The sequence below is a fragment of the Heptranchias perlo genome, chromosome 27 (assembly GCF_035084215.1).
Source record: "Heptranchias perlo isolate sHepPer1 chromosome 27, sHepPer1.hap1, whole genome shotgun sequence".
Lineage (NCBI taxonomy): Eukaryota > Metazoa > Chordata > Chondrichthyes > Hexanchiformes > Hexanchidae > Heptranchias > Heptranchias perlo.
In genome coordinates, this window is record NC_090351.1 from 30,543,156 (window position 1) to 30,564,736 (window position 21,581).

The 21,581-nt window shown below is 39.2% G+C and overlaps 1 protein-coding gene across 3 annotated transcripts; it reads left to right on the forward strand.

The window, feature by feature from the left end:
• The first annotated feature begins 4,017 nt into the window (after nt 1-4,017).
• On the forward strand, nt 4,018-20,524 carry prelp (proline/arginine-rich end leucine-rich repeat protein). Of its 3 annotated transcripts, none has more exons than XM_068007559.1 (3): nt 4,018-4,169; nt 13,771-14,786; nt 17,022-20,524. In XM_068007559.1, the coding sequence occupies exons 2-3, from the start codon at nt 13,790-13,792 to the stop codon at nt 17,195-17,197; spliced, it is 1,173 nt and encodes a 390-aa protein (XP_067863660.1). In that variant the 5' UTR covers nt 4,018-4,169; nt 13,771-13,789; the 3' UTR covers nt 17,198-20,524. The 3 variants fall into 3 exon arrangements, with proteins under 3 accessions (XP_067863660.1, XP_067863659.1, XP_067863658.1); XM_068007558.1 differs by lacking the exon at nt 4,018-4,169 and adding an exon at nt 4,176-4,371; XM_068007557.1 differs by lacking the exon at nt 4,018-4,169 and adding an exon at nt 11,743-11,987.
• The last annotated feature ends 1,057 nt before the right edge of the window (nt 20,525-21,581 follow it).

Here is a 21,581-nt window from a genome sequence, read left to right on the forward strand (position 1 = left end):
TGATCTTACCTGAACCTGGCTGTAAATATAGGTTCAAATCATCACCTTAGGCCTGACATACTGAAGGCAAAAGCACATCCCTTGGTGGGCCCTCAAGCCTGAAATCCAGCCACTGTTGGAGGCCTGCAGAAGCAGCAATGCCTGTCACCTTCAGGGCCTTCTGGCTGTTGACAAAAAAACAGTAGGCAAAAGGCCTCCTGCTCCCTGTGTTTTTTTTTAAAAAGAAAAAGGTTCCACTTGCCTCTTTTGGGATTTTTGGCTTTGGGCAAAGCCAAACGACCACCTTCTTTGGACGTGCCACCAAATGGGCACCTGTCCAGTGATCCAAAAGGAAAATGAGACAGGAGGCCCCATTAGGCCTGGGAAATAGCCAGGATATCTCTGGGCAATATAAAAGGAATAGAGACAGTGTCATAGGTCTCCACTCCCTCCTCTTCTGGTTTGTGCCTGGCAATTCCCCAGTTGCAAAACAGAGAAAATCTCCCTCGTTCTCTTTTCAAACCATTTATGCTGATTGTTTCGGTGGTTTCATTGGCGATTTATTCCACAAGACGTACTTTGAGGGGAAATAATTCTCCTTGCCTTTCCTTCTTACTATTAACACCTAACTTACTATTTTTTTAACCTATGTTAATAATATACCCTTGGAGATATTTCTGGAAAACCTTTTCGTTCTATAAGTGTTCAAATCTTTGATAGGGTGCTGCTCGTTTGAGCAGCATTATTGGCATTGGATTTACTCTATCATGATGAAATTTCACTGAGCGAGAATTAACTTGAGTACACGCTGCCCATAATTGGTGTTCAATGAGTTCCAGCTCTACAATAACTCTAGAATAACCAATACCAGCAGTAAAATGCTGTGTGTAGGCAAGGGACACCCAGAGTTTGTGTGAGCTAATGTGAAAGGGCTAGAAGGCTCCCAAGACAAAATCAGCTTTCTGCAACTAAAATCCATATGCACTATAGGACAAGAATTGGCAGTCATTACAAAATTCATTTTGCAGCCTGGTTAAACTAGATGGAAATTTAGCAGCTCAGATAGTTATCTAGGATAACCTACCAGGCTGCTCAGATGGCCTGTGACTCAAACACTTCATTATTTTCTACCTCTGATCTCAGCATCTGAGTTTGTCATAGGATAATTACAGCCACAATACACTTCTCTTAATACATAATTCAGTTTGATGTTAGATATCATGTTCTTTTGGCTGAATGGATTGCCTTTAGTGAAGCTGGTCCCATCTGTTACTCATTACAGGTCTTGCTTTAAAGTATCCATTACCTTTTAAAAAAAAATCTTTCTTTATCATCCTGCCTGATATGCTCATTTACAACACGGTGACCTGGCAGTACAAATAGTATAAAATGAGGAAAATATATCTTAAAAGGTCTTGAATAAAAATATAAAATTCATAGAACCTTTTTATTAAACTCTCCAAATCGGTACTGAAACAGATCACTCAATGAAACTTATTTTACCACAGATCGGTCCCTCAAAATAGCGTTTTCATAATTAATTTTTGTAGTTCAGCATATTTTTATAACACTTCATTATTCTGGAGAAGAGTATAAAATGGTGGAATAGCAGGAGGGCTGTTGCTATCTGCGGGGAGGCAAGAGTTGTCAATTATTCTGTCACAAGCAAGCAATGTAATGATTTTGACATACATGATCTGTTTCAACAGTCATCATCCTATTGTTGCATATATTTAAGAAATAAAAAAAGGTTTGTCAAATAAAAAGATATGTATTTACATAACACCTTACCATGTCTCTCAGAAATGTGTCAAAGCGCTTCAAATAAAATTGAGTTATTTTGAAGTGCAGGGACTTTTGTTATTAAGGCAACCATGGCAGCCATTTTGCACAGAGCAAAATCTCACAAACAGCAGTAAGATGAAGATAGATGAGGACCCAGTCATTCAGACCATTATTAACAGTTAATCCATTTTGGGAGGTCTTGGTTGAGGGAAAATTATGCTTTTCTTTAAATCGAACCACTGGAACAGGAAGATAAAGTCTGAGTTTAAACTCTCATCTGAATGACAGTACCTCCAACAATATGGCAATCAATACTGACAGGAGTGTCAGAATAGCTTGAGTTTACAGCCTGGATTATGGCTTGAACCTACAGCTTCCTGACTCAAGAGGTGTAAGTTCTACCAACTGAGCCAAGCTGACATTACTTTAGCGAAGCAACAAACCTATTTCCATGTTGCAGAGAGTGTTTGATGTTATGCTCCGTTCTGGAGATTTGCCTAGCTTTTCTGCTTAGCTTCTTGGAGTGCTACAGTAGTGTGGGAGTGTGAATTCATGATTAAGTAGTTGGGGGTGAAATTGGTCTGCACCAGTAGCGCAAAATGGGCTCATAGAGAATCGGCAGGCCATTTTACACCGCGCCCGATTTTCTTTTCCAATGTAAAACAGGCTGTCGATTCGCTATAAGCCCATTTCACACAGCTGGTGTAGATCAATTTCACCCCGATTAAATCTTAACAGTTTGAAAAAGATTGGTAGAATTGACACAAATGTTTTTTCAGTTGTACACAGCTGTACCAGTTATTCCAGCCATTCCTACTCCCCACAATGAAGGCAGTGCCTCTTTAAGAGCACAGAAATTTGCCCCTCCCTTGAAGAAAGGAAGATAGATGGGGACCCAGTCATTAAGACTGTTATTAAAATCTTGGTTAGACCACAATTGGAGTACTGTGAACAGTTCTGATCTCCATTTTATAAAAAGAGGAGAAGGTGCAAAAAAGATATACTGGGATACCAGACTGGTTATACTTATCAGGAAAGATTGAGCAGGTAGGGACTCTCTTCTCAGAAAAGAGAAGCCTAAGGGGTGACCTGATAGAAGTCTTTAAGATTGTGAAAGGGTTTGATAGGGTAAACGTAGGGAAGATGTTTCCACTTGCAGGGGAGACCAGAACTAGGGGCCATAAATATAAGATAGTCACTAATAAATCCAGTAGGGAATTCAGGAGAAACTTCTTTGCCCAGAGAGTGGTTAGAATGTGGAACTCGCCACAAGAAGTTGTTGAGGCGACTTTCATAGATGTGTTTAAGGAGAAGCAAATAAACACACGAGGGAGAAAGGAATAGAAGGATATGCTGATAGGGTTATATGAAGGAGGAAGGAGGCTCGTGTGGAGCATAAACACCGGCATAGGCCTGTTGGGCCAAATGGCCTGTTTCTGTGCTGTACATTCTATGTAAGCATTCTCTGACTATTACAGCAGCTACGTTTATAGCAAATCCCAAATCAAAATGGCGGCTTTGATCGCCCCTCCATCACCATTTTGAATGCAGCATTGCGAGGAGGGAAGGGTGGGGAGGGACCCAGTGTGGCCATTATGCTTTCACACCGAGAAGCTTGTTTTAGTCACTGGCTTTGTTCTGAAGCCAGAAAAAAAAATGGCGGATTCACTTTTAGTGCTGCTGTGTGCCAGATTTCACATTTTTTTTAAGGTAAGAGAACTGCAGGGCTTCACTGTTGAGGGATCTTCATGGGGGCGGTCGGGAGGACATGCTGTTATTATTAATGTTTCTGCCTTTTTAGTGGAGCCAGGAAATACATTCCTTTATGTACAATGACACTAAATTCTGATGCCTTATCATTTTGAGTTACGCTATCGTGTTCCAAAAGTCTTTGCACACTTAAATCGGTTGTTTCCAGATGTTGATGGAAATGAATGCTGGCAGAACCCAATGTACAAAGACAAAACAAAAAAACTGAAGTATCAAGATAATAAAAATCTGAAGGAAAATAAAGCTATTTGTTTTGTTTTCAAAGAGAAAATTTTGAAGAAATGCCTAATGACTTGATAAATTCTCTTGATGGGGGTGCTACACTTCACGAATCCACCAATAAGGCTGACATTCTGTAATTTATAATTCTGCAGCATTCACCAAGAACAAATATAAACCAGCAACATTGTAAAATAAAGAGAGTTTAGTCTTCTGAAATGTCTCCCTGCCCAGAAAGAAAATCTTGGAGGCTATTTCCACTTTCCCTTAATAAGCCGCCACAGAATTGCGTATCCCTCACCCAGATCCTTTGGGGACATAGGTAGCTGCCAGAATGACTCTGGGTGAAATGATGCAGAAATATTGGAAAGAATGTGGAGAATGCGGTGATGAAAGAATGCATTTATTTCACTGAGGTAAACGTTATTAAATGTGGGAATCTGTACATGAAGATTTGGGGGTGTGGACTCAATCTTAAGGAGTTGGCTGGGAGATAAAGGATGTATTGTTGCTCCGATGAAGTCTGAGGGACTAGAAACAAACTGAAACATAACAAAAACATTCGGCACTATCAGTCGAGGCTGCATTTAGGAAGGAGACAGATTCTGGAAGATTGTGGTAAGCAAGCAATTTGCTGGAAGTTTAACATTCTACAGTGTTGCTCTAAATGGACAAAAACTCTTTAAACATTTGTAGCATTAAATGTTACTGGTTTTATGATAGTTACTGTTGTTTTTCATGGGAGGTATTAAGAAAACATCAGTGATTTCTGGAGCCATTTATTTTAGTGGGCTTTAATTTAATGTATCAGAAAAGCAATATCCCTCATCAAATACATATTTGTTAGTGTGAATACCAATTTTTTTAACAAATGCATTTTTACTTCTAGTTTGATTGAAAAAATATTTTAAAAGTTAAGATTAAACATTTGCTTAAAGTTGAGTAAAGGTTAAGATATTTATCTTACTGAAGTTGAACTTTCATTGCGATGGATATAAATAACTTGGCAATCAGTGCTACCAAACATGTGAAAATCCCATAATAAGTGGAGACTTGTTCACATAACCGAGTTTATTGCAATTAGTTACTAATGAGTTTGTCATTTGCCTTGGGCAGGGGCCAAACTCAAGACAATCACCGTTCAAGCTAAGATACATGATTGTGTTTACAGACGTACATAGTCTGTTCGGTTTACATGTTCGCTATTATTTTATCTCAAACTTTATTAGCTAGCTTACAGTTTTGTGAACTGAAAGAAACTTATTCAGAATACATCAAATGAACTGAATTCTATTACTTCTCCCAGCCAAATACTTTCAGTAAATTGATTTTTGTGCAGACTTCCTGTTTTTCTTTGAAAATAGTACCCAAATCAACTGGAGCTGAGCTGGCATTTGAATTATTTGCATTCTGACAAAATAAAAACATAAAGCACTCAAATAAAACGGGTGTCTTATTTACTCTAACTCATTGTTCCCTACTACAGTACTTGTTATGATGTGGAGATGCCGGTTGTGGCACCTAACAGGCACAACTAACAAGTACTAACAGTACTTGTTAGTTGTGCCTGTTAGGTGCCACTTAAAGTATTTGCACTCTTTCAAGTGTCCCGACTCCACGTGAGTAGAACACTCTTGCACGGTGATGTATACATTAACACCAGCGAACCTTCAAATGACAAAAATAAAACAGATTAGGATGCTGCAGAATTCTTCAGTGGTTCAGAAAATTGAAAAGGTTTGAGTTACCAAAAGTTAAGGAAACTACAGCACAAAAATCAATATATAAATGTAGGTCTTTGAGGTCCAAAAAAAAGAGAGCAGTGAGACCTTTAAGATATTCAGTTTCATCTCTGTGAAATCCCATGCGTTTTAGCCTAACTTTGTGTTGTGAAGAACTGCAGGCTCAGCTGTTCGACAGCCTGTTGTGCTAGATTACTTTACCGAACAGTGTCATTTCTTTATAAACTAGTTCCTCAGGGAACATTGCTTTTGTTGCAATTCTCAGTACAGGGGAACTCATTGAGGCCCTGATGATTCCCTAAAAAATACAGTATCTTTTCAATTCCCTTCGATTTTCTTTCTCGCCTCTCCACTCCTGAAACACGTTGTGGTAAACTGTTTCATGGGAGGCAGCAGTCCTCTGCAACATATGGTGACCTATTGTCCGCTGCAAAGCTGGACAAGGGACAGACTTTTAAAACCCAAAAGGTATGGAGATGAAATAGGTCATGCATGTGTAAAATGACCCTACTAGTTCACGTGTGAATGCAAAACAGGTCCACTAGTTCACGTGAATGCGACAGAGGCCCGCCAGTGCGCGTGTGAATGCAAAACAGGTCTGCTAGTGCACGTGTGAATGCAAAACAGGTCCACTAGTGCGCGTATGAATGCAAAACAGGTCTGCTAGTTCACGTGTGAATGCAAAACAGGCATGCTAGTTCACGTGAATGCGACAGAGGCCCGCCAGTGCACGTGTGAATGCAAAACAGGTCCACTAGTTCACATGTGAATGCAAAACAGGTCCACTAGTTCACGTGTGAATGCGATACAGGTCCACTAGTTCACGTGTGAATGCAAAACAGGTCCACTAGTTCACGTGTGAATGCGATACAGGTCCACTAGTTCACGTGTGAATGCAAAACAGGTCCACTAGTTCACGTGTGAATGCAAAACAGGTCCACTAGTTCACGTGTGAATGCGATACAGGTCCACTAGTTCACATGTGAATGCAAAACAGGTCCACTAGTTCACGTGTGAATGCAAAACAGGTCCACTAGTTCACGTGTGAATGCGATACAGGTCCACTAGTTCAAGTGTGAATGCGATACAGGTCCACTAGTTCACATGTGAATGCAAAACAGGTCCATTAGTTCACGTGTGAATGCGATACAGGTCCACTAGTTCACGTGTGACTGCGACAGAGGCCCGCCAGTGCACGTGTGACTGCGACAAAAGTTCGCTAGTGCATTTGTGAGCTTAGAAGATCAGTGTTTATTGCCCCTATGTAATGCCCCTATTTCTCATAGGGGCATTACAGCCAAATCCACACTTGTTCACACCTTTTTTTCTTTCCATAAGGGGTCTCTGGATAACAACCAGGAGCGAGAGCCCTGGCCAACATTTTTTCACTCCATAACCCAAGGGAGACAAAGCTAAATGAGATGCCCTACCACTATTGTAGCTGAGATCAGCACTGAATGAGTAATCAAGCCTTGGAGCTTCCTAGTTTGTAATGGCTCAGTTCCACATTGGGCATTGGCAGTACCATCTGAGCCATCAGGAAAGCACCACTTATATGCAGTATGAGTTCCAGCCAAACAGTACTTTGTTCATACTCCCTGGATGGAGCTACTGTTCTCTAGCCCAGGAGAGAAATCATGGCATGCATGGTTACACCTAGGCTTTGAGCTTCTCTCCCAGCAGTTGGGTGTTAAATGTTTAGAAAGTGTTGACCGATATATTTGCACTGCCTTAACATTTAAATGAACTATAGGAGGATCTTGGAGCACTTTTTCAACCCGGTTTGACACCGCACTGGAGTTATACTCCGCTGTCAAACCCATCTGGTGTGACACTCCCTCCTCCAAGGAGGTCTCTCATGCTGTTATTTTCACAATTGACACATTTGTAACTTACAAGAGGCGAACTCTGAGCAAGGTTATGATCAGTGGAGTAAGGGTCACGTCCCACTGCCCTCCCCATTTGTAACACTTCTGTTATGTATTTTTTCTCATAGAACCCTGTTTTAAAGTTGAATGACTTTTTTTCAAAGAAATGAGAAGCAAAATACTTAATAAGAAAATGACCTTTTTATGCGTAGAAATACAATACAGTAGAATCATGTCCATAATCTGCAACTGCAAGAGTTCTGAACCACGCCACACCATTACTAAAACCTAATACATGAAAATGGAAAATATTATGTCATGCTATAGTATATTTACAGATTTTGTCAATGATCTCTGGCCAATTACTTTTCTGGGTAATGCATACTTACTTCCTAATTAGGATGTGCTACATACATGATTGCATGCTTTAATCCCTTCACTTATTCCATTATTTATAGACGTAGAACACTTGCTAATTTTTTTCACTCACTGCATGTGTGAGTAAAGAAGTCCAGCTGGTAGTTTAGCACCAATGCCTTTGCGCCACGGCTTTTAAATTATCCAGGTTGTCAAACAGTTCCCAACGATCCAGAGGGGTCAAGACGAAGAAGGTTTGACGTTTCTACAAAGAACAAAGAAATGTTCCATAAACATTGCAGTTCCACCTTTTCTTTTGGAAATGTCCAGATGATCAAAGCTACATATTCTGATTGGAAGCCATGCCCTATATATATTGTACACTTCAACATGACTGATCATAGGACAGTCCATCTGATCCTCTCTCCTGTAAATCACCAACAATGCTGGAATTTTGTTGTCCTTTTTTTAAAATCGAAAATGTACAATGGAATAAAGTCAACTATTTTAGACAGAGCTTATCTCACATTACAGGGTAGTTTGAAGGAATTTCAACTCAGGAAACGACAGGCTAAATAGCCACAACTGAGTGTTTGAAAACATGGGGCCATAATTTGCTGTAGCAGGGCATCTAACACTGTCTGCTGTTAATTAGACTTGCCCCTGCATATTTAGGTTTTTATATTTCTTGCATGGCAAGTTGCTGAAAGTGTGAGCTGGTAACGTCGCAGCGAGGGAAACAGGGCATCTTGGACCTGAGTGAACAGGGCAAGTAACTGTGTATCTCCTTAACCAATCAATGGAAATTAACGGCGCAAGGCTGAGAAGGAAGTGTAAATTAGAGTGGGCGAATTTAATGTCAAATCAGGTACAGAAAGAGAAAAAAAAAGAGGGAAAGAAAAGTTGGATTGAAAGAGAGAAAAAAGAGACAGAAAGGAAAAGTTTTTTTAAAATTTTAATTTAAAATGTGACATTTTTAAAATCTGCAACAATTAAAACCTGAAGGAATGAGACTTAACACTTGTTACAGTTAATTTTCAGTGCCAGAGGTTAATTGGCAGTGATAAACACTTATCACATTGTTAAAATGGTACTTGGACTTGAAACGACAAGACTTAACTTTCTGTGGGCAAGTTTAGTTCATATCTACCACGCTAATACAGCAACTTCACGCCATTCAATGCAATTCAATGGTGAGGCAGACAGCGAGGTGCCGTTTTCGCGAAGCTAACTGCAGGGGGGTGCAACTCGGACAGCAACTTTTGGATATTTGAGTTTAACCTTGCATCTGCCCCTCGCCTGAAGTTGCTGTACCATTTGTGTACAAATAACGGCAGGCGCCATGAGCCTCACTGTTTTGACAGCAAAATCTGGGCCATGGGTTTTGATCAATTGAACACAAAGATTAAGTAGGAAAAGCTGCCCTTTTGTAAAATTGATTCACAATCATTTTTTAAAATAATGTTACCATCCAAAATATCTCAACATGACACAGTTTAAGATTTGGAAGCCATGACAATGTAGATAGACACTATTGAGATGCTCCAGACCCAACATTTCTGCTCTGCTGTCAGAATATCCTCTTTGTTGCCAAGAGTTTCAGCCAGGGTCTGGATCTGGTGCTGTGGAACATGGAACAAGAGGACTGAAGTCACTCATTAATTATTTGGCATTGAATGTTGACTGGGTCCCAGTGTGGTGACAAAAGATTTGGGATGACTACACAGTTGTGATGTGGTTTGGATCCTATTTTATCATATAACATAAATGGTGATTTGATACAAAGAATTTCCAAATTTTATGACTGCCAAGCTGTCTTCATCACTTCATTGCACTTGGCACATGGTGAACTTTGCAATGGAGCAGGATTACTTTACTTATTAAACAAGTGCTAAATCTTTTTCCTTCAGGTGGATGTAGAAGATTCCGTGGCACTATTCGAACAAGAGCAGGGGAGTTCCTGGCCAATATTTATCCCTCAACCAACATCACTAAAACAGATTATCTGGTCATTATCACAATGCTTTTTGTGGGACCTTGCTGTGCGCAAATTGGCTGCGACGTTTCCTACATCACAACAGTGACTACACTTCAAAATGTACTTCATTGGCTGTAAAGTTCTTTGGGACATCCTGAGATTGTGAAAGGCGCTATATAAATGCAAGTTCTTTCTTCTTTTCTTTTAGAAGCTAGCTCTCAGGTTACGTAACATCCTTTCATTCAGTCACAGTGGCTGGCTCTTTGGTGGTACAAAGTTGCTGGATAAAAGCAGGACCGAAGGCATCAGCTGACGCACCTGCCTGTTCTTTGTATTTCATAAACTATCATTATGTTAGCGTACGCAGTATCCAAAATAGAGTCGCTCACGTACTGCAGCCTTTAGCAGCACAGAAATCAGGCCTTTATCTGCATCAAATTGTTTCCAACAACATTTTGGGCAACGGCAACTAATTGGGTTTGTAGAAACAACTGGCCAACAGCAGCTGTGAATATAAAGCAGATATATGGGTGAATAGTTCTGCATTTCTCTCATTTATAGCTAACCTGTTATATATTACTTAACGCTGACTGGATCTAGTATTGCAGTCATTTGTAAAAGTAGGTTCACAAGTCCAGATTTAGTAAATCTAGAAACCCTGTTTCATGATTTAACAAATAGAAACAGAGGCGCAACCAATCGGGAGGGGGGGATCTTGACATCCCCTCCCCAAATTTATTTGGCATAGTTTTTGTCCTTCTCTCCCCACTGCTCCAAGTTCTGGAATTGCCCCTTGATGCCCCTCCCACCTCTCTCCCCAACTCTTGGTATGCAGTTGTGCCTCTAGATAGAAATAATTTAATATCTTAATAGAGAAAATAATTTTATTTTACACCATTTTAATCTTTTAAACAGGAATTTCAATCCTAATGTTATTAGATTGAAGGGGAAAAATTTGCAGGGTGGTGTGGAAAGGGCAGGGGAGTGAGGCTAATTGGATAGCTCTTTCAAAGAGCCAGCACAGGCACGATGGGCCAAATGGCCTCCTTCTGTGCTGTATGATTCTATGAAATTGTGATTTAAAAATTACAAATATTTAAGGAATAGACTGCAACTTAGATATGTAAATGTTCAAAAATATGGATCATATATAAAGATGGTTTGCAATGTAACTATTAGATTCTGGCTTTAAATAATAAATAAATGCATGTATATAAATAACAAATTGATTTTTCAAACAAAGTGCGTTGCCACAGTGTTTATAAACCAACAAGCAGTTAAATAACAAAGAAAGCATTACATTATTTTGCACGTGGCATCCTGTAATATTCTTCCATAACAAACTTTAAAATTAACATCACCACTTTAATTATTAAATGACATTAGCTTAATTCAATATATTTTCTTAGCATTTCCATGTTCGTTGCTCATAAAAGCTAACAGCAAAAACATTATTAGTTCCCTCCAAGTCTGTCATAATTCAAATTACAAATTCAGCTGAGGAAAAAAATCTATTAAGACAAAATTCCAAATAAACAACCTAAAATTTGGTGGGAATGTTATTTTGAAAGGAAGTCCCTCATCACGATTGTCTGAACATTACTGTGGGAAAGTAATGTTGTAGTAGTTCCAGGGTACCATGCCTTGGAGGGTTATAATATTCAACTGAACAAATGTAGAACAAAAAGCAGAATAGAATAGGCTGAAAATCTAACACTTAGCCTCTCACCAGTATGATTTGCTCTTTCGATACAAACATGTTGTTTGATGGTGTATAATTTAATTGAAAATTTTAGTGCACTTCTAATCACAGATATAAAATATAGTTGTAACAATACATTGTATAAAGAAAGAAAGACTTGCATTTTTATAGCACCTTTCACGACCTCAGGACACCCCAAAGTGCTTTACAGCCAATTAAATACTTTTCAAGTGTAGTCACTGTTGTTATGTAGGAAATACGGCAGCTAATTTATGCACAGCAAGGTGCCACAAACAGCAATGAAATAAATAACCAGATAATCTGTTTTAGGTGTTGGTTGAGGGGCAAATGTTGTCATTTATTCATCAATAAAACATGTTAAACGAGATTTTTCAATGATAATAATAGCTAGAGTCCTGTAGAGTGTTGGCTCCAATTAGCCTAACTACCCAACCTTAAAGAATTTTTGAAAATTAAACAAGCAACATACTGTTGAATCAGCCAGTCTGGGTACACTATGATACTCGGCACACACTTGGTGTGGTCATTCCAATGCGCGGTCTACAGATGCTACTGACATCATTGTGGTAAGAAAATAAACAGTGACATCTTGTTTCATCTGTTGTTCCTTCTCTTTATTGGCATGTACAATGTTTACATAACCCACCAGCTAGTGATGAACAAGCTGCCATTGAGATGGACGTTTTGGCTTCCCTGATTACTCAATGGGTAAAGGCATTGCCAGATATAGTACTAAGCCATACAGTGTTATCAGCATTTTCTGTTCTTTATTTCAGATTTTCAGCATCTGCAGTATTTGGATTATTATGTTGTTCCTTCTTTGTTGACCTGTTCTCAACACAACAGAAGATGCCAGCAATACATTGCACAGGGATGTCATGGTGCACTATGTTAACATTAATCATATTTTTATTCTATGCAAAGAAGGACTTCAGCAGTTTTGAAAGATCTTAAGTGATGTTCCAGGTGTTCTTATTTCTTCCCTGACCAAGACTGATTCAATTCTACCGCTTTGAGCTGCAGAAAATAGAGCCATTCTGTATGAACACAGCCCTTCAGGATAGCCAGGAGAAATTAATCAGTCTAGGTTAGTGAAGGAGTGAGATCATTTGGAAAGGATTTTTTAATAAAAACCTTCATAAAGCCACAAATAGTGAACAGTACCCAGTAATTTGGATTTGGAAAGGGACACTGCTGCAACTCCTGCTGGATATTTTTGAGGTGCACGAGATGTTTGTGTTGTACCCCAACACTTCTGTTATCATTTCTGATTTGTTCTTGTTTCCCAAACACGGTGATAACATGGCATACTTTGCAGGGCCTCAACTGTTTAAAAGCAAAGCCCGGACGTTACTGTGTACAATATTATTTTATGAGCACATAATGCATTCCTATTATGTTCGTCTATTCACTATTGTAACAAAGATGTTAACCCCAATTAAAATAAACAGCTTAATATTTCCATTAAAATACCAGAGAAAGGAATTTAATGAAAACTTATTAGTTTATGTATTATATCACACACAGTAATTTCTAAGCTTAAAAAAAATTCCATCTAGTGTCACCTCAAATTGGCCACAGGACATCTGAGCAGTCGATTTCTTCACTAATCGGGACAGAGAATGGGACTGAGGCACATTGTTGCGGCAAAGTAGAAGGAGCTCTAATCTGCACCCAACTGTGATATACTTGAACTAAGAATACTTGACCCTGCACTGAGTGCCTGGAATAGAAAGTGTTTCTTACAGAAAAGTCATTAAAGAAAAGAAAATCAGTCTCCTATATTGAACAGTTACGTCCCCCACCCATGGTGAGACCAGCTCTTCCTTGGAATTGCTTGTGTGGCGATTCATCACAAATGTACTTGAGTTGGAAGTTTGTCAAAGACTATTTTATTCCTTTTTAAGGAGCGATTTTCTCTAGTTAAAACTCAAATGTTGTTTGCCAAGCTATGTCTGCACATGCGCCAGATCATCAGCATCACTGGCACTAGCACCAATGAATTGTCATGGTGTCATTCTGATCATTTGCTGTTTCCTGTTTGATTCATAGCTTGTTTAAACTCATGTATGAATGCACTAACGTTATTTAATGCTGGCATTAGAATTAACAGGCTAACAGTGACATTAAAATAACATGAATCAGAATATCTAGGCTACATTATCCAAGATTTTATGTGAGAAAATTTTCATAAGTTGGATGTTTATCCCCTGTTTTATTATAGGTTTGTTTTATGAGGCTTAGTTCAGGTCCTAGTTTTGGATTGCTTGTCTGTTTTTATCTAATCATTGTGTTGGATACAAAAAAATTCCTGCAACTATGTACAGTACCACCTTCTTATTTTTACAGTGACAAGTTCAACTGGATCATGACCCGCTTAGGATACATACTTTCCATTGGTCTTATTCTGACCACTGTAGTCCACTGTCAGCGTCGCCCAGCTAAACCCAAGCCTCCCAAGGCTGTCAAGCCTCCCAAGTCTCCCAAGCCTCCCAAACCTGCCAAACCTGCAAAACCAGTGGTCATTGAACCCACAGAGCCAAGTGATGTTACAACGCTTCCACCACCCCTTCCCCCAGGTCCAATGTCAATCTTCCGAGACTGCCCAAGAGAGTGCCGCTGCCCTCCTGACTACGCTAATGCACTCTACTGTGACAGCCGAAATCTAAGAGTGGTGCCCATCATTCCACCCAGGATCCATTATCTCTATCTCCAAAATAACTTCATAGAAGCTCTGCCAGAAGAGGCTTTCAGGAATGCAACTGAAATCAAATGGATCAATTTGGACAACAACAGGATTTCCAACCGAAAACTTGATAAGGATGTTTTTAACATTCTGAACAAACTTCTCTTCTTGTACATGGATAGAAACAGGTTGGATGGGGTTCCCCCAAATCTTCCATCTAGTCTCGAGCAACTTCGGCTGTCTAGGAACCAAATCTCCAAAATCCCGTCAGGCAGCTTTAGCAAGATGGAGAACCTCACCTTGCTCGACCTCCACCATAACAAGCTGCCTGATAGCGTCTTCAACAAAAATACATTTAAAGGTCTTAAAAGCCTAATGCAGCTCAATTTGGCCCACAATTCCTTGAAGAAAATGCCTCCGACCGTACCACAGCACTTATTCCAGCTCTTCTTAGATAAGAATCAAATCAAGGAAATACCGAATGACTATTTCAAGAATTTGCACCATCTGACCTTTTTAAGGCTGAATTTCAACCAGTTGACAGACAAAGGTATCCCCAATGGTCTTTTTAATGTATCAACTCTCCTGGGTCTCCACCTGTCCAACAACAAACTCAATTCTATACCGAGCTTTAATACAAAGCTGGAACACTTGTATCTCAGCCACAATTATATTGAAAGTAAGTTCTTGTATGCTATTTGTAGGTTTCACTTTATTGTTGTACTTTTATACAGTACAAAAAGCTATTCTGAAATATGAAGAATTACTTCCAAGTTATTTGATGTCAAGCCGTTAGCGACCAACTTTTAATGATTTGGCGAGCCAAAGAGACAGTATGCTCCTTTTTAGTTCAAAGTTTCTTAATTCAAATGATCTGATCATTGAAAAATTTTTAGCACTAAATACCCACCTTACTGTGTTATTTATGTTTGGTCAGTCAAATTTTTTTGGTGCAAAACTTGAATTATCAGGAATGGACTATATAGAAAAATTGAGTGCCATTAAATTCTTTAGTTGATGATATTGAGTAATTATATTGCAGAAGGTTGATTAGAATAGACTGCCCATAGTGCACAGAGTCATCAGTGTTCTCAATATTTAATGAATTTTCATCAAACATTTCCAGTTAAAAATGGACCATTTTGTTAAAAGCTAAATTCTACTGTGTGCAATATAAAATATCCAAAAGTTTTACTGACGATGATAAATTAACATTCGCAGAGAGGTTATTATGGAGAATAGGCATTAAACACAGTACAAGCGTTAAGAATATAAGGAATAGGAGCAGGAGTAGTCCATAAGGCCCCTCGAGCCTGCTCCACCATTCAATAAGATCATGGCTGATCTTCTCTCTCAGCTCTACTTTCCCACCCTTATCCCTTAAAATGCCTCAGACAAGTATGTGACTATAGTGGAAATGTATGAGGCTCCACTCCCAGCGAGCATGGGTTGCAAGGCTATGTAGGGGTTATTTTATGCGCTGCCAGTAAGGAGCCTTGTCTGCCGGGAGCAATTATTTCAAGTTTGAGCATGCACTGCATGCGATTTTTTTGTCCATTTAAATGAATGGTTGAAAAATTGCGCCCTCACAGGCCCAAATTTCCAATATGTGCAACCATCAGGCAAAGTTCCTTGTCGTCAGGAGTAATTTTCTGATTTTGCGCTATCATGTTGTAGCCGTATCTCCAACCAGCACTTGCATCCAGCAAGGCTACGAGTCAACAGCGGAATCTTGCAAATCTGCCTGTTATGCGCATAAGAGGGAAAATTTAAGCTCTCAAGTGCATCGGACATACTTTACAAATTGAATCCATGGCCAGTGTCCCTCTTAACGAAAGTCACAAAATGGTTCCTCTTCAATTCACAGCTGCTGTCAGAGGAATGATACAGAACTGGAATTCTTAGCTCCTGAGCATTGGGAAAGCAAGGACTATGTGGAGATGGGGGATCTGCAACCAAACTGGGGGCAGTTCACCACTCCGTACACTAGCCTATTTTCCACATTGTTTGTGATTATAGGCATCTGGAGTTCTAGCATAATGTAAAAAAAAAATCCCGTAAGTAAATAATGAAGCTTATTTCCTGTGGGAGTGATTGGTTATTATACTGCCTGCTGCATTATCATTTTATACCTGGTGACTTAATGGTGAGCAGAAGGCAGCTCACAGTGTTTCTTCTTTACAAGAGTGCACATAGAATGTCTCAGCATTAACAGTGAATTCTAACTGTTCTTTCATTCATGAGAAAACATTGTAACTCATTCATGCCTGCGGCGTTGGTTAATTATGCCACAAATCACAATATGCTGCTAAAACATCCCTCAATCTTGTTATATTTACCTTGAAATTAAAACCCTCCTGCTTTGAGGCCCTAAAGTACTACTTAAGGCAGGAGGCCTTATAAAATAGCCTCAGAAGATGGATAACTTATCCTGTAAATGATCTTTAATCTATGTAAGCTATGCAAAGGAACTTATATATGAGTCAGTATCCCATGCCATTGCACACAGGGAGTGAAGACCAAGTTTAGTCTTGAGGTGAAAAGTGGTGAGAGGGTGGGGACAATTGGGGCAGGGTGCATGGACATAATTCAGTTTTATTTTAAAGTCGAGCGTTCTATCCTTTATATATAATAATTTCACAAGACTGAAAGCAATTTTGGAAACAGAGAATTACAGTTAGTTTCAGCACAGGAGTTTCTCTGCCTTAGGGAGTTACAAAACTGAGGTGCTACAGTGGCAAAAGGGTGTAATTACAGTGTGACTAGTTTAAATAGGCATTTGCCACTATAAACGTGGACATTGGAATTTATGGAAAAAGTTGATGCAGGAAGTGCATGCGAACACATGGTTTTTTAAATATATTATAGATATTTGGCTCGAAGTTTAAAAAGTTACTATTTTCTCCCCTCACAGAAATCAATGGAACTGAAATCTGCCCATGTCCCATCAATAACATTGATTTGCACGCCCATGATCTAGAGAGTATACCACGCCTTCGATACCTGCGGCTGGATGGGAATGCACTGGAGCTCCCGATACCAATGGACATGATGTTGTGTTTCAGACTCCTGCAGGCAGTAGTGATTTGAAAGCTAGATCCCTGCAAATTCTTTCTCCCTCTTTAAAACAGTGGCCATTTTTAAATAGGACTATTAGTCCAACTATCTTTCCTTCAGATTATTGCTATGATTGTGTTAAATGCTCAGACAGAAAGTACTGCAGAAAAGACTTCAACTTTCAGGATACTTTTGTTTCAATTTAGACACGAAAGGCCTGAATTGATCCAAGTGGGATCACCACACACGCATTGTAAGTTAAACCAGCAATAGTGCACGCACTCTTTTTGCTCTACAGGACACGAAACATATGAAAAAGAAAGACAAGACCAGTTGATCTGTCCATTTTGTTGCATTCAGGCATGGTTCAGCCGACACGCACCATCAACCCATTCCCCGATCGTACAATCTCCTGGAAGAGATAAAGAGAAAACAGAGGGAAAAAAAACCTTAGGTCAATTTAGAAAAAAAAACTTTGAACCTCTTGTGAACTTTGTACCTATAGAACACAGGTAGAAATTCCTGGCGATCTCCTTTCCGATTCTCTCGTACCCAAACCATGGGGTGTATTGGGTTTGATTAAAAAAATAAAGTGCGCTTGTGGTTCCAGGACTATGCTCAGACAATGACCTTTGTGTTTGTTCCTGCTGAGGTGCAGACGAGAGGAATGCATATGCTCTAAGATCTTGTTATTCTAATCTAGTTTCTGGTTCCAGTAAAGGCTAAGCTGCCACTTTCTGGGTGAAGTCAGTGTAGAATGGTCTGTTGATCACTGCTGGAAATGTTAGGATCTATTCCTATTTTCTTTTTTAAATTTGTTGCCCATTTGTACTTACTTGTCAATTTAAAAATTAGGGATTAATGGCCTTCCATGTGAATTGAACAAGACTGGAGCTGTGTTATGGCTGTCAGCAGGGTTTGAGGTGTCTTGCTTATAAATCAGTTACCAAATACATAGAATATTAATGCAAGGAATTAAAGGTTTTAGAAGCCAAAATGTATCATTAGCAGCTACTTCTGGTTTCTTTTGTCACACTAAAGGTTCTTGTTATCATTAATTGTTTACACTGTGCAGTTTTGTCCCGTCCACAGGGTTATTATTTCAGGCGTAGTCAGTTGATGGTAAACAACAGCCCACAGGCTGTTGAATTTGTGCTGACTTTGAAATGATTAAACAGTCATTCTGTCCCTTTTTGGCAGCTGGCTCCATTGATGTAAAACTAACATACAAGATACTAGCAGGTCTAATTATCACCTCCAAAATTCATTAGTACCAGAAACAGGGAGGAAGGAGGAGATTAGTGTTTGCAGTAACTCAAACATGTTAAATTGGGTCTTATTTTGCATTCTTCCAATTGCCCCAATTTATTTAAAGTCCACCTATCCTCGTGTGGCTGCTTCCATCAGCCTCCTGAGGCAGCTCAGTGGTGACATAAGCCCTACAGTGGGCAATGCTCCTGTTATCTTCATAAACCACTCTGCAGCTTTCACAAGTTGAGGCTTAGACAGTCTAGGGTATATCATTAGCCCATTGGCGAGGGTGTATCGTTTAATTGTTAGTTCCTGTCGTGTATATTTCTCATAGATTCAAAGTTTACAGGTTCAGGAAGAGAAATCTAATTCAAAAACGTGTAGGAAAAAAACAAAGAAATTAAAATAGGAAACATTTCCTTATTTGCAAATATCTTTTCAATTATTGATAGCCAGGAATGAGCAGCCCTTCATTCATTATAGCCCAAGAAATGCTCGGGGAGACTGTAGGGATCAAATATGAAGCTTCAAGAAATATTGGGACATCAGTTTTTATTACCAGGATACAGGAGACCATATTTGTTCAGCTTGTAAATATGCTTATCTTCTTGAAACTAGACAATACACATTTTCTACACATATCCCATATCTTTAATACAATTGGTTTGATGTGGGTTGGCTTGGATTTTCAATCCATAACCAAAGTTCCTGAAATCTCCTGGCAACCCTAGCACAACTCCAGTCTGGTTCAATTTTTAAAAATTCATTCTCAGGATATGGGCGTTGCCTATCCTAGTTGTCTTTTGAGCAGGTTGTGGTGAGCCGCCTTCTTGAACCACTGCCGTCCATGTGGTGAAGGTACTCCCACAATACTTAGGTAAGGAGATCCAGGATTTATATCCAGCAACGATGAAAGAATGGTGATATATGTCCAAGTTGGGATGGTAAGTGACTTGGAGGGGGACTTGGAGGTGCTGGTGTTCCCATGAACCTGCTGCCTTGTCCTTCTAAATGGTGGAGATTGCACGTTTAGAAGGTGCTACCGAAGAAGCCTCGGCAAGTTTCTATAGTGCATCCTCTGGCACGCCGATGGTGGAGGGAGTGCATGTTTAAGGTGATGGATGGGCTGCCGATCAAGTGGACTGCTTTGTCCTGGATGGTGTCGAGCTTCTTGAGTTTTGTTACAGCTGCATCCATCCAGGCAAGTGGAAAGCATTCCATCACACTCCTGACTTGTGTCTTGTAGGTGGTGGAGAGGCTTTGAGTAATCAGGAGGGGAGACACTCACTGCAGAATACACAGCCTCTGACCTGCTCAAATAATCATGGCATTTATGTGGCTGGTCCAGTTGATTTTCTGGATAATGGTGACCCCCCAGGATGTTCATGTTGGGCGATTCAGTTAATGCCATGGAATTCACATGGAAATCCATTCATCCCCAATTAATATATCACAAAGGTCTTTAAAGCTGCAATATTTTATAGCAGATAAGGGTTTTTAAATGATGCCACACATTTTTGTCTTGCTTTCAAATTGGTTAACAAATACAAAGAATATTAATGCAAGGAACTAAAAGTTTTAGAAGTAAAAAGGTATCTGGCAGAATATTGCTGAATTCAGAATCAAGTGTCCTGTTCACCAATATCGATTCTTCGAGCTTTGCTTTATACAATGATAGATTACTGTTATAATCCTCTTGGTTTTGCAGATTATGTGGTTTTTTTAATTTGTGTCACAAATATTAAATATATGATGATTTGCAAAGCTTTTCACAGATTTCTTGCATGCAAATTTTATTAAGCAATATTTGTAGCAATAATTATGATAATTATAACCAACATATTTTACTATAATAAATTGCAGCTTTAAGCCCCTCCCTCATAAATGTTGATATGTGAAAAAAAATTAATTTGCTTTGTTTTATCTGTTTATTTGCAGAGATCTGTAATTTACTGCAGTGCAGTTTAATGCATCTCTTGCACAAAAGCAAATATTGTAGGCATTGTTTACTCCACATTTAATAAAAATAAATAAATGGAATGAAAGGTCTTCAGCAAAAGAGGACGCGAGAGATTTTTTTTGAATGCAATAAAGGATCTTTTAAAACTGTGTTGTTTGTGGTGTTAGCTCCATCTGACAAATGATCAAAAAGAGATGAATTATTGATCCATTTAAACATATTGGGGTGAAGCCAATGGAAAGAAAAATAGGATAGGGTGTATAACGGGCCGATTCGCTACCCCTTCTATTGTACCCTTGCCGAAGTTGAATTTCACCCCAAGGTGTTGTGTTTATTTTTAACTATCAACTACATAGGAACAGAAGTAGACCATACAGCTCCCCGAGCCTGCTCTGCCATTCAATTAGATCATGATGTGGAGATGCCGTTGATGGACTGGGGTGGACAATTGTAAGGAGTCTTACAACACCAGGTTATAGTCCAACAGCTTTATTTGAAATCACAAGCTTTCGGAGCTTTCCTCCTTCCTCACCTGACGAAGGAGGAAAGCTCCGAAAGCTTGTGATTTCAAATAAAACTGTTGGACTATAACCTGGTGTTGTACGACTCTTACAATTAGATCATGGCTGATCTGTATCTCAACTCCATTTATCAGCCTTAGCTCCATATCCCTTGATGCCCTTATCCAACAAAAAATCTATCGATCGCCATCTTGAATTAAAATCATTTGAAATAGGCATATGGCAAAGAATTACTTAAGATGGCCACAAAGTGACACCGTACTCTAGGGAATGACTAGGTTCATACCTCCAAGACTGTAGAAAATGCAGAGAATGCTGCAAATATGTATCACTTAAATGTTTTTGATATTGGCTATTTTGTTGCCAATACCTATACACGCATTAATGACAGGACATCTTAGTCATTCAGTTAATCATCCTCAACAAAACATCGCATAGAAAATCTATAGGAGCCCAATAGATAAAACGTACACAATCGGATAGGAAAATTGAACATCTTGGAGAATTCTTACTGGCTTGTTAAGGATTTAATATGTTTCTGCAGGATAGATTCTAATTATTATAAGACTTTATCATAGGGCTACTGGGTTTTTACTAATACAACATTATTCTTTATACACTTCATTATTCACAATATATATCAATGATTTGGATGAGGGAACTAAGTGTAACATTTCCAAGTTTG

What these genes read in the sequence shown, in the direction of transcription:
- prelp (XM_068007557.1), top strand. Translation starts at nt 11,953, where the DNA reads ATGCGCGGTCTACAGATGCTACTGACATCATTGTG. An exon ending in ATGCTACTGACATCATTGTG is followed by an intron (nt 11,988 to 13,770) that starts GTAAGAAAATAA and finishes TTATTTTTACAG; the next exon opens with TGACAAGTTCAACTGGATCA. An exon ending in CAGCCACAATTATATTGAAA is followed by an intron (nt 14,787 to 17,021) that starts GTAAGTTCTTGT and finishes CTCCCCTCACAG; the next exon opens with AAATCAATGGAACTGAAATC.